We start from the raw sequence: 13,668 nt of genomic DNA, 5'->3' as shown, positions 1-13,668 counted from the left end.
TTGCCTTGGGTATTTAGGCACAACCCCGACCTTCTATTCAACGACGAAGTCGACCCGGCGGAATACCTTATACAATTTAACACTGAGATGGAAGTCTATCAGGTGTCGGAGATGACCCGCTGCAGACTCTTCGCGGCATCACTCAGAGGTAGTGCCCAACAATGGTTCTCCAAGTTGGGGCCTGCTAGCATAAGGACATGACGGTAATTGGAGGACATGTTCGTCAGATAATTTCAGTCCACCCTCCACTACTCACCTCATGTGGCCACGTTAGCCAACATCAAGCAAATGGAGGGGGAGCCTCAGGCAGAATACTTTCGTCGGTTCAACGCCGAAGTTCCGAAGGTGAGGGGAGCCAGTGAGGAGACCATCAAGAATTTCTTAATTGCAGGGTTGAAAGAAGGGTCGAAATTCTGGAAGAGCCTCCAGGCGAGTGAGCCGAGAACCTTGGTCAAGATCTATGAGCAAGCTGAACCCTTTAAGAGGGTAGAGAAGTCGATGAGAGAGCTGAAAATCAGCGAGAACTATCGAGATAAGAGAGACCGGTCTTCGAGCCCTGATGAGAGGAGAAAAACGTATCGACGTAGCTCAAGCCCCAAAAAGTCTGCACGAGGTAAAGAGACAAACAAAGATTCGGGGAGACCTTATACAAGCAAATGGCAGACGCACACCCCTCTGGTAGCCTCTATCGACCACATATATGCTACCTATGCTGGGAAGGGGGTATTCCGGAAGGCAGCCCCTCTCACAGACTATAACAAAAGGGACACTTCAAAGTATTGCGCGTACCATGAGGCCACGGGGCACGATACAGCTGATTGCAGACAATTGAAGGATGAAATCGAGACGTTGATAAGGCAAGAGAAGCTTACAGAATGGGTTGTCAAGGAGGTTCGAAGGCACAGAACTGATTGTCATAACGTCCCTCCTCCACCCCTGGAAGATAAAGAGAGGGTACCTCGGGCCGGAAGCATTCATATTATTCTAGGCGAGTCTCACATTGGCGGAGACAGCTGGAAGGCGATGGACAGGTATGCCCGAGAAGCAAAGGACAAGCCCCTCACCAACGTCAACCATCTGAGCCAAAGGCCCCCGGAGCTCTTTGAAAGGGAGGCTGATGACATCGTGTTTAGGGAGAACGATGTCAAATGGGTGCATTACCCTCATACAGATGCCCTAGTTATAAAAATGAAGATTGGGACGGTGAATGTTCACCGAGCAATGGTGGATACCGGGAGCTCGGCTGACATTTTGACTTATGATGCCTACAAGAAGCTGGGATTGTTGGATAGAGAATTAACCTCGACATGTGGACACCTATACGGGTTCACGGGGAACTCGATCGGAGTGAAAGGTACAATTCGGCTCCCGGTAACAATAGGAGAAGAGCCCTATGTGGCCACCTAGATCGTTATGTTCACGGTTGTAGATCAGCCTTGTGCCTACAATGTTATAGTGGGTAGACCCCTTATGAGGGAAATGAGGATGGTGACCTCGATCCATCACATGACGGTGAAATTCCCAACCCTCACGGGGGTAGGCTTCTTGAAGAGCTTTCAATATGAATCGAGGGTCTGCTACAACCAGGCACTCGGGGCGGCCGAGTCAGAAAATGCATCAAAGGAGATTGTCCAACCGGTTGAGGACGATGTCCTTATGGAAGAGGCATAGGGCAGGAAGAGAGTACGTCCTGAGGGACATGAGACTTGTAACCTGGTTTCAATCGAGGAGTTGCCCGAGAACTATTTCGAGCACATGGGGATTAAGGGGGAACCACGCCCAGGGGCCTTGCTGATGGAAGCTTCTCAGCCCATCATGTTGATACAAGAAGGGATTGTGGAAGAGGCAAATGATGAAGAAGAGAGCCCAGAACAAATCGCTGCAAGACTTGGGAAAGGGAAATGGGCACGCGAAGAAATGACGAGAACTATGGATCTGCCCAACGGAATCACTCGCACTGTCACTACGACCTCTGAACGCTGGATAAATCCGGCCCGAGCTCACCGGCCTGAGCTCGAGGATACGGAAGGCTTAACGATCACGGAAGGGGGAGAATCTGAAGGGTTTTTAGCACATAAACGCAGCGAAAACGTAAATTTAAATCTTAAAAAAAACCGAAACCCTCCTCAGGATCCATGCGAAAAATAATATTTAATTCGTAGTTCAGTATGTTTACCTTAAGAAGCTTTACGTTAATGGAAAGATTGAGGTCTTTAATGGCGATCCAAAAATGATGAACGGAGATCCTTAACAGTTGCTCCTCAAGTGTGAAGCACTCCACCGGTATCCACCAAGAAAACGATGTAATGAAGGAGGAGGAGATGGAGAGAATTAGGGTTTTGTAAATCTTTTTGGTTGAGGCAAAAATAGGGTCTATAATAGTATATTTATAGGCAAAAATTTTAGCTGAAAATTTTCCCATAAAATATTATTATTATTATTATTATTAACCCTTTATTATTCTCACTAATAATTAAAACACCTTTTAATTATTAATCCTTTTTCTAAACTCTTTAGAAATTATTCTTTCACTTGATTTAATATCCAAAAATTAAATTCTTAATTAATAATATTAAGAACCTTTTCTTAATCAATTAAATCTCATTTAATCAATTATTAAATTTGCCAATTAATTATTCATTTCATAAATAAATAATTATCAGCCATTATTAATTAATTCCTCCACCATTAAATCATTCTCTTTTATGGTGTGACCATGTAGGTTCAATATTAAGCCGGTAGTAGAAATAAATAATAATAAAACTATTTTATCATTATTTATATAAATTCTCTAATTCATTAAATATGATTAATTAATTAATCATATTTATTCTACATCGTGAGGGATACTTCTCAGCATATCGCGACTATCCGGATAATACGAATTCACTGCTTAGAATACCAAGAACCTATTCAGTGAGTAGTTACCGTACAATCAATTCTTTCTACCTTGCAATGTCACGATTAAATACAAGGCATGGAACTTGTGTCAAGCCTATCTTATTTAATCACTTGCTTTCCCATTCACTATGCTTAGTTCTATTTAATGTAAATTAGAAACTCCTTTCTAATTTCATTCACTCTGGCTAGATATTCCTGAACTAGCATAAGTGGATCAGCATTGAACATTCTCTTCCTTCACTGGAAGGGGTAGATCCTTTATTGATCATACACTATCTTCGTGTACAAATTCCTATACCCAGTAGAGCCCTTATAATTGTCCCTTGAGACTAAAAACTAAACCAAAGCATAGTTCAGTGTACACAAGATGACTATGATGACCTCAAGTCTAAGGATACTTGTACAACTATCACTATGTGAACAACTGCTGACACGTGAGTGAACTCCTTCAGTTGTTCAGCTGTATGAGTCATGTTCAGTGAACTTATTTTATAATAAGCACCTACATACTAGCTATAGTGTCACCACACAAATGTCTATGAGAACAGACATCCTTCATAATGAAGCAAGCATAGTATGTACCGATCTTTGCGGATTATTAATTACCAGTTAGTAATCCTACGACCAGGAACTATTTAAGTTTAGAGTTATCATCTTTTAGGTATCATTATTATGATCTCATCACAATCCATAAAAAGTTTTACTCTAAACTGTGGTATATCTTATTTAAACATTTAAATAGATAGAGCCCGCAATAAAAACAAAACAAGTCTTTTATTAATATCAATGAAATCAAAACATATTACATAAAAGTTATTCATAAATCCTCATACAAGATTGGACTTAGGACATATCTCTTTCAGAATCTAGTGAGGCTCGAGCAGACTAAAACCCGAGAATGCCCCCAATGGTTGAGAGGGCTGGGGCCGCAGAAGACAAAATCCCGATCTTGGTAGACCCAAATGATCCCTCCAAGGTACTGAAAATAGGCTTTAACTTAAGTCCTGACTTGAGGGAGGATCTAGCCCGCTTTCCTGAGGAGAAATTTGGATGTCTTTGCATGGTCACACTCTGATATGATAGGGATTGACCCGAATGTCATGTGCCACCGGCTCAACTTGGACTCGAAAAAGAAGGGGGTCAGACAGAAGAGACGACCGATAGTGGAGAGATGACAGAGGCCCTCAAAGAAGAAGTAGATAGACAAATAGAGGCAGGACTTGTAAGGGAAGCCTTCTACCCCATGTGGCTGGCCAACCCCGTGCTTGTCAAGAAGCCCAATGGCAAATGGAGGACATGTGTGGACTTCACTGACCTGAACAAAGCTTGCCCGAAGGATAGTTTTCCTCTACCCCGAATCGACCAGCTAGTACCCATGGTGGAGCCTATTTGTGGATGGAGCCTCTAATGGGGATGATGCAGGAGCTGGAATTGAGTTAATCAGTTCGGAGGCGCACAAGATCAGACGTGCGACCCATCTAGCCTTTCATGCAACCAACAATGATGCTGAATATGAGGCCCTGATCAACGGTCTCAAGCTAGCTTTGGAAATGAATGTGGAGAATTTGAATGTGTTTAGTGACTCCATGATCGTGGTATATCAGATAAACGGGGGGTATCAAGCTAAGGGGGCGAGAACGGAGCTTTACCTGGAGTGTGCGCAGAGGATAATCGCGAGGTTCAACGAGGTGAGGTTGGAACTAATCCCGCACGGGCAGAATGAAGGCGCGGATGAGCTAGCTAAGCTCGGCTCACGCCGCGAGGCCACTCTGCTAGGGGTCATGCCCCTTGAGATACAGAGGCAGCCTAGTGTACCCGAGCACGAGGTGGGCAGCCTCAGTGATAACCTCGGCCCCACGTGGATGACACATATCTTAGCCTACATAAAAGAAGGTTTATTTCTGAATGAAAAGAATGAGGCAAGGAGGATAAGATACAAAGCAGCCCGCTATGTGATATACGATGGGGTCCTATACAGAAGAGGGTTTAGTGTGCCTCTCCTCAAGTGCATAGATGGGGATGAATACAATTATATCCTAAGGGAAGTACACGAAGGTATTTGTGGCAATCACTCGGGGGTAGCTCTCTTGCTCAGAAAATCCTCCGTCAAGGTTACTACTAGCCAACGATGAAAAAAGATGCCTTTGAATTCTCCCGGGCCTGTGATAAGTGCCAGTGATATGCTAATTACTATAATAGCCCTGTGGCTTCCAAAGGATGAGTCTTGTATTCGGTTGTTGCGGTAGATTACTTCACTAAGTGGGTAGAGGTCGAGCCTTTAGCCACTATTATAACAAAAAAGCTCAAGAAATTTGTGCACAGGACTATTGTGTGTCGCTATGGCATCCCTTACAAGTTGATATCTGACAATGAGAAACGGTTCGATAGCAAGGAAGTGCGAAAATTTTATGAGCAGCTGGGGATTAAGAAGAGTTTTAGTACAGTTTGCCACCCCCAAAGCAACGGGCAGAAGGAGGCTATTAATAAAATCATTAAGCACACCTTGAAGGCAAAGCTTAAAGAGACAAAGGGGACATGGCTGAAGGACCTCACCAAGGTCTTGCGGTCTTACAACACGACTCCCCGAACTACAACTGGAGAGATCCCTTTTCTCTCGTATATGGGTGTGAAGCTATCGTGCCCGCTGAGGTAGGGGCATGATCTTTTCGGAGGGACAACTATGACTCAGAGGCAAATGAGGTCAACCATCGGCTCTATTTGGATATAATTGAAGAAACTCGGGAAGATGCTTAGATCGGGATAGCAGCATATCAACAGAGGACAGCTAGGCACTACAACAGTAAGGTTCGAGCCCAAACTTTTAAGGTGGGAGACTTTGTTCTGCGCCGGGTCATGCCAAACACCAAGGTGGTGAGCCACTGAGTCTTTGGGGCAAATTGGGAAGGCCCCTACAAGATAAATAAGTGCTCTGTGAGGGAACCTACCATCTCAATGATATGCAAGACAAGTTGATCCCGAGAGCCTGGAACGCGGAACACCTCCGCAAGTATTATCAGTAATATTATTTCTTCTCAGACTTAGTATTATCTTAAAATATTCCTAAATCTCGGGGGTAGTGCCATATGGGTGCCTCCCTGAGACCACAAGCATGTACTCCTTTCACTTTCTATTATCTATGAATAAACGATTGATATCTATTTGTGCCCTTGATATTTTAACTCTTGTTAATAAATAAAAATACCAGCAGGGGAGCCCATCCTCGGGAGCCCATGCAAGGACAAAACAGTTATTTTTACTTAATTGAACATGAAAGCGAGCTGATGAGCTCGGCTCGCTGTAAAGGTATAATACCCGCCATACGCGGCCAGGGATTTTGGTCAGTAGGGGCATGGTAAGTTTACACAAAATAAAGAAAACCAGCTAGCACAATAAAAACATACGCGGGCACAAAATACTTGATATTTTAAACAAGCAAGTTCTAAATAAGTTATGCCCCAAGACAGAATATTTCGAATACATACGCGAGGCGAGAAGGGTGCCCGTTTACCCAGTCAAAAGTCTAGTTACAAAATAAAATCTAAGGGTTTATCAGCCTCCGTCTCCTTGCGAGCCTCATCAGCCGTGACCCGGGCCTACTCAGCTGTGAGCCGGGCCTCCTCGACAATCTGAGCGTCCCTTTCCATCTCCAGCTTCAGCTTCTCAGCGTGCCTAGCTGTGCCCGCACCCAGAGCCACCCAATCAAAGTCAGGAACCTTACTGATGAAGATTTTCATGAAGTTCCTGGCCCCGAGGTTCCTGGCATCAGCGAGGGCGGCCTCGCGGCCCGCGGTCAAGGCAGAAACTGACCCCTCCAGCTCGAGCACACTCTCTTCGAGGCTATCCTTCTCCTTCTTCCATGCTTTCACGGCCAGGTCATGAGCCTCCTTCTGTTCTCTTAATGCCTTCTCATGAGCAGCATTCAGGTTAAGAATCTTCTGATTATAGTTATTCACCATCGTAACTTTCTCCTGCCCGTGTTCGGTGACCTTGCTCTGAAGAGACTTGACCTTAGAGTCGAGCTTTGTGTTGTTATGGATGAGAGCTCGCATTTTTCGAGCCTTAGACAGCTGACGGTAATACACCTCAGCTACGGCCCGGGTCAACGCGTCGTTGTTGGCCTCAAGAGAAGAAGGGACCAATTTTTCACATCATGGTCGCTGATGTGAGCTTGAGCGAGCCGGCGAAATGTGGTCATGATCGTGTTGACAGAAGAAGAAGTAGGGAGAGGGGCATCAGATGGAGTAGCCTTTTTCGGGTCTGGTTCGACAGTTTTCCTCTTTGTGGCCTCAATACCTTTTCAGCCGAGGAAAAAGCCCTGAGCCCTTGAGATGCTCGGTCAGAGTAGTCATGCGGGCTGGATCCTGGAGGGTTAGCCTGAGAGCGAGCTGCTGTGGTCACAGCCGCAGGCTGAACTGGGCCCGAGGCCGCAGCTTGCTCTGCCTATTCCATAAAGGGATAAGGGAGATGGCCATTTCTGAAAAGAAGACAATAAAGTAATACATTAGTCACAATGGAGAGAAGAGATGCGAGCAGATAATAAATACAGGAAATTAAAATACAATGTAAAGTGAGATGGTGCAGGAAATGTAAATATGCGAGCACAAGGGCTCGCACGTGCGGGCCGAGGGTTCTTTCCCTTTCAGACCCTCTTCTTAGATTTTTCTTTTGAGGAGTCAGCCTCACTCCCTTCCTTCAAAAACCCACACGCGACCAAATTTTAGGTCGTTATGAGTTTTCTGATGTCCCTGTCCACCTTGGGAAGTTCAAGAAGGCTATCCGTGTTTATTTTTTTCCTGTCCAAAAAGGATAGTGCGAGGCGGGGTGGCTAGAGATGAGTAAAAACATTTTTTGTTAAAAGAAAAACTATGGTGAAGGAAAGGAGAAGAAACGTCCAGGGATTGACTTAATGGATTATAACATAAGTGGATCTAAACTCGAGGCACCTCGTGGATATAAAAATAGGGGATCTTCCACTTCTCTGAGTGTTCGACCCGTTATGGATGAGGTTCTTTTTGTTGAAGCACGGTCATACAGAAAAGGTAGAAATACCCAAAGTCATTAGGAGAATGCTTTAAATTTAGGAAGTAGCCCAGCTGCCTCACAGTTAGAGGAGGAAACCCGTCATTTCTGGTATATGATAAACAATGCGAAAGCGGACCGGTACCCATTTGGGTGACTGAAGGGGTCGTGAGCCGGTAGTACTCGCAAACATCCTTGATGAAGGGGTGAAGGGGAGAGGAGATTCTAGCCTTAGTAGGAAGGTGGACAAGACCATGTGAGGCACCCTGCCTCCATTCTCCGGATGGTTGAACCTATAACATCTCATGTGAGGCAGGGGCAAGATAACATGACCCTCGAGCTGGAACTGCTCAATATGCTCGGTCAGGTGTTTCTGAGTAAGCGAGGTGGGCAGATCGCGATAAGCGAGCAGCTTAACCTCCTCGGTTGCAGTTGAGTTCTCCTCCCCATCAGGAATGATCTGCCTTTTAAAAATAATTTCACCTCAAGCTCGGGCTGGGCAAGAGGCACATAGGGCTCAAGAGAGGCCGCGGGGACGTAGTTATAGTTGCAGATTATACTGACTAGTCACATCTGACACCTCCTCGCTTTGAGGGGATTCATAAGACCAATGTGAGCCGTCTTCTTCACCCTCGAGTCCCAAGATAGGATATTCTGCGGCTACAGGTTCCTTCCCTTTTCGGTGTCATAATAAGCACTCCCCAGGTCGCTGTCAGTAGACTTCCAGTCGACTTGAATGTGGTCGAGGTCATTGGCTGCAGCTTGCCTAAGGCGGGCGCCCTCTCTTCAACCATTTCTCTTAAAATCTCCTCAGCTCGCTCTTTGTCCAAAGGAGCGGGCTCGCGGTTTAGGAGCCCCCACCCCTAGGGAAGCGGTATATTGGGGAGGTCCACGAGCCTGTTTCTCCAATCATAAATATTCATTTCCCTGGTGTAGTCTTCATGGTTAGGGTCGAGGTGAATATTCAGCGAGCCGGAGCCAGCTGCTCGCATTGAGTTCTCAACTCTAGCAATGTTCAAGGCCCCTTGAGGGTTGATAGCAGAACCAGGGGAAATGGGTTGGCTGAGACGGCCAGAGAGGGAAGTCAGCTCGTGTTGGAAGTCCTTTGAGCCTCGTTGCTCGGGTGGATATTGATTTAATGGAGACAGAGTGGCTGAAGAGCGAACCGGGATGGCAGAGGAGCGAGCCGGGCTCGAGAAAGAGCGAGACGATCCGTAAGAGCGGGCTGAAGACGTACTCGACATCTTTAAAAGATGGTGAAAATTAGTATGTGGCCCTAAAAAGAAAGTAAAAACAAGTATGGGGTTGCACCTAAGTGTCCTCACATCTCACATGGGATCACACCTAAGTATCTAAGCGAGCAGATGGGCTCGCATCGCATGTTGTGATTGTGTGTGTGCTCGCATCGAACAGGTGGTGTGTGCTCGCATGATGCATATGAACAAACATGAATGATATGAATGATTAAGGATCAAAAAAGGAGTACCTGTAGGAGAAGTGTAGGATGGTCCTTATGAATATGTTCCCGGAGAATATCGTCACCGGTAGACGGTTCTTGTGGAGATGATGATTTTCACCGTGGTAGATCCTTGAGCAAAATGAGCAGCAATTCGAGAAGTGTTCTTGGAAGTGTGAGAAAGGAATTGAAATCCCACATATATATAGGGGATATGAGAGAGAAAGGACAAGGGACGCGTGTCACCATCTCAAGAGACGACACGAATACCTACTCCAGCTGTCCAACAGCTGTCGTGTGTTCAAACACATGATCGTTGAAAGGCATGCACGGCGAGGAACGCGAGGTGGTTTGGTGCGACCTCGCGGGCTCGCGCTTTAGGGGCCATAAAAAACTAATGTTGGAAAAATTCCTAGCCTCAAGATGCGACCAGGAATTTTGGGGGGTAGTTGTTATGCCCGCTTTCGGTCATGGACCCTAAACAGGTCCACATGGGTGTATTGAATAGTTGAACTATCATGTGTGGGCTAGAATCATGGATTATTGTGACTTGGGCTCATGTCATGCACCCGGGCTCACATATGCGAGTTGGGCTCACGCATGTAAGGCGGGCTCACAGTTGCCATCCAGGCTCACATACGCAAGCTGGGCTCAAATGTCTACACGCGAGGTGGGCTCAGTTGCCTTCCCGCGAGTTGGGCTCGGTTGTCCACACGCGGGCTGGGCTCAGGTGCCCACATGCGGGCATAGCCCATGAGCTCACATCTTATGAAAACAGAGGTAACATTGTATTTATTAATTAAAAAGGAAGGCGGTGACCAGGCCGGCCCGCATCAAAGGACTTTGTGTGTAATATGAAAATTGTCTCATAGATGACTGAGTTGCTCGTAGATTTCGGGGCGATACGGGTTATTTCTACAATTACGGGAAGAAATGCGGAGATGCCGCGAGATTGTAGGAAGCGTGTGGAGCCGGTCGAGATTACATGACTAATTGGATGAAGGCCTGACTTTATCGTGGGCTTAGGCTGCACGGGTTGGAGAACCCTAACCCTAGCCTACGTGACTTGTTCCCCAAGAACTACGTAAGGCTTGATCCCTATAAATAGGGTACGTAGGCACTTGTATGAGACATGATTCGACACTTGATAGAGAATAACAAATCCTATTCTTTCTTAAGGAGTCAACATACAAGCTCAACCACCACCATACATAACCTTCCTCCGCCCTCAAACAACGTCCTTGTTCCTTGTTCCACCCATTAACCTCCACAACACTGTATACGAAATTCTCCCTATAACAATAACATAACAAGAAGTAATACATAATCAAATGTATAAAATAATGTAAGAACATATTACATTTTTATGTATTTGATTTTTAATTGCAAATATCCCAAATTGCATTTTCTAACAAATGATATGAATAATCTATATATTAAATAATTAGGGGGTGTATTCATTTCAGATTTTAAAGGATTGTTAATAATCTATGGATTTTAAAAGATTTTCGTTGATTTAATTCTTCGTGGATTTTGATGGAATTGATCCAAAATCTTGTAGAGTCTTGCAGATTTTGTGGAGTTATTTAGAAATCCAATAAAATCTCATGTATTTTGAAGAGATTCCAAGATATTAAAAATCTACTAGTAAATCCATCAAAATCCAAATTTTTTAAATAAAAGAAAATCCATGGACTTTTGAATACCATCAGATTTTGATGGATTTTTTAAAATCCAAATTGATTAGCACCAAATTTTGATTGACTTTTTAAAATCTAAATTGACTACACTCAGATTTTAAAAGACTTTTTTCAATTCTTGTTGAATACCTTCAGATTTTAAAGGATTATTTAAAATCCAAATTAAATACCCTTGATTTCTAAAATCCATAAAAATCCCAATTGAATACACCCCCAACTATTTATTGATCAAACAGTGACATGATTAACATTGTGCACCTGGGTAAGATAGTAATATTTTATTATCATGTATCAATCTTTCTATGAGCTTGCATGAAAATGGCTAAGAGACTCCTCAAATCAGGCCTGCTAGATGGAAAAAGCAAGAAGAAGAATAAGAGGATAACGTTCTAATTTTAGATGTTTAACTCCTAGATTCAAACAAAACTTAAACCAAATACATGTTAATATTTACCAAATTACAGTTAATAAATTAAATGTGAATTCTAAAAATTGATATCACCTAATATTTAAGAAAGTCTATAAAATATATTGTTTTTTTGTGAAAAAAATAGTATGAAATACTGGCAAAAGAAAGGGAGTAAATATATTAATATCGCATAGGCCAAGTACCACCTAAAATGTGTTTTCTATTATACTTTTAAACTCATTTTGTTGAAAAAAAATATATAGGTTGTTGCCAAGTAGCTAACATGTATTCTTTACCATATGTAAAATCATTTTGCTGAAAAAAGAAAGATATCAACTTATTCAAAATGCTAGCGTATGTATAAGTACCTAGCTACAAAATCAACCAAAAAAAATACTCAAATGGGTAACACAACTTTGTAAAAATAAATCAGTCTACATGTAATTCAAGTAACAACATGTAACTGAAATATTAAAATCAATATCATAGCTAAACATCAATATTAAAAAGATCTTACTATTGAATGGAAATTAAAATTTAAAATAATTTAATCAACAGAAACTGTGAATTTTAAATTAATTAGCTCAGAATGCCGGAGAAGAATTAGTGAAACACTGGATGCACTTCATGAAGGTGAGCAAATTTCAGTAATATTAATCATATTGTATACACGCATTACATTTTTTAGGCCCAAAATATGGGTTAATAAGTTAGAAGGTGGTTAAATAAACTTATAACCTTTTTAAATTTTAGAGATTGGCATTTTAAAATTTTCTTTACCGTTTAAAAATTGTTACTTGTAACAAGTAAGCCGAGTGCGGAAAGAAAAGCGGTAAAGATATGGAGTGCGACATAGTCGATTTTATCCTGGTTCGCGGTGGCTAACTCAGCAAACGGAGCATACTCACCCCTACTCCAGTCTCCGAGCTCCTCCCCAGACTCGAGATTTTCTCTACTATAGAAACTTCTTTAAAAAAAACTTCTTTATAGCAGCGGAGAAGCCTTACAACACTTTGTATTTATCTTGGACCTTAACTACACGCTAATTCCTCAAAATACAATAGCAAAATCTACTGGACTAATCTTGGAATGTAACTCCCCGTTACTCTCTCACAATCTAAGTACCCTTGCAAGTTTGTCTTGGAGCGTAACTTAGTTTGTTTTCTTGCACGTCCAACCTGCGACCACAGGGTGAGTACTATTTTTATTGCCCTAGTTTTTTTTTCAATCTTACGCCAACCTGAGATCATAGTACTAGTACAAACAATTGTACTTAGTTTTTATTCAGTCCAAAGCCAACCTGCGACTACTACAGGTGGAGGGCTTTTACTTAGATTTTGCAAGTTTATTAACTTGCGACTAGATAAATAAAAAGTGCCTTAATCATTTCTTTCTTTTTATAACCTGCGACTCCACCTAGTACTAATAACTTAACCAAAAGCAAAAGCAAGTACCTGGTTTTTTTTGTTTTGTTTTTCCTTTTTTTGTTTTCTATTTTTTCTTTACTTTAAGTTTAAATTGTAATTAAATTAATTTATAAAATAAACTTAAATATAACTTATATAAATAAATAATTTAGATTTATAAAATAAACTTATTTAAATTTTATAAAAAAATCATTTTATGTTTATTATATAAATTATATTAAAGTCCATTAATAAATTTAAGTTAACAGTTAAACTTTGAAATTGGCCAATCCCTGGAGATGTTTTAGCTGTACACCCTACGCATTCTTCTCGTACTTTAACAGATAAACGTTTAATCCAGGTACGTTCCTCAACTTAATAATTCTTCTAAAAATAATACATAGATTCCTTTCACGAGCTGTTGACACCGAGTGTAACTGGTCTGGTTCAGACGACTAACTCCGATTCAGATATTCGTATTATAGCCTTGATTACATTGTTAAGCTTCCAAAACTTTATCGCTTCGAACACTGACTGTGAACAAACAAATGTACTTTCACTTGAATCATTTCTGGTATTTTAGACAACGTCTTCTTGCTACCAAAATTGAATACTTCATTCACTGTTCTTCACCGACGCTTGAACATGTAAATGAAATCCTGTCAGTGAGTATAACTTCAAGACTACAGTTGTCTTCTATAACTTCTGCTATACCATGTCTTTAGTTATTCAGATTCTTATACTTCGACACTGTCTATCTTCAATCAATGCTAAGAC

The 13,668-nt window shown here is 42.2% G+C and overlaps 1 protein-coding gene across 1 annotated transcript; it reads left to right on the top strand.

Moving 5' to 3' along the window:
• The first annotated feature begins 288 nt into the window (after positions 1 to 288).
• On the top strand, positions 289 to 1,407 carry LOC141714398 (uncharacterized). Its single transcript, XM_074517919.1, has one exon. It carries the CDS (start codon positions 289 to 291, stop codon positions 1,405 to 1,407), a length of 1,119 nt encoding a protein of 372 aa, XP_074374020.1.
• The last annotated feature ends 12,261 nt before the right edge of the window (positions 1,408 to 13,668 follow it).

The sequence above is a fragment of the Apium graveolens genome, chromosome 3 (genome assembly GCF_009905375.1).
Source record: "Apium graveolens cultivar Ventura chromosome 3, ASM990537v1, whole genome shotgun sequence".
NCBI lineage: Eukaryota > Viridiplantae > Streptophyta > Magnoliopsida > Apiales > Apiaceae > Apium > Apium graveolens.
Note: the sequence above shows the minus strand (reverse complement) of the source record. Positions and strands in the feature narration are given on the sequence as shown.

Bases quoted from the DNA above. Each gene is read 5' to 3' on its own strand.
- LOC141714398 (XM_074517919.1), top strand. From the start codon at position 289: ATGGAGGGGGAGCCTCAGGCAGAATACTTTCGTCGGTTCAACGCCGAA.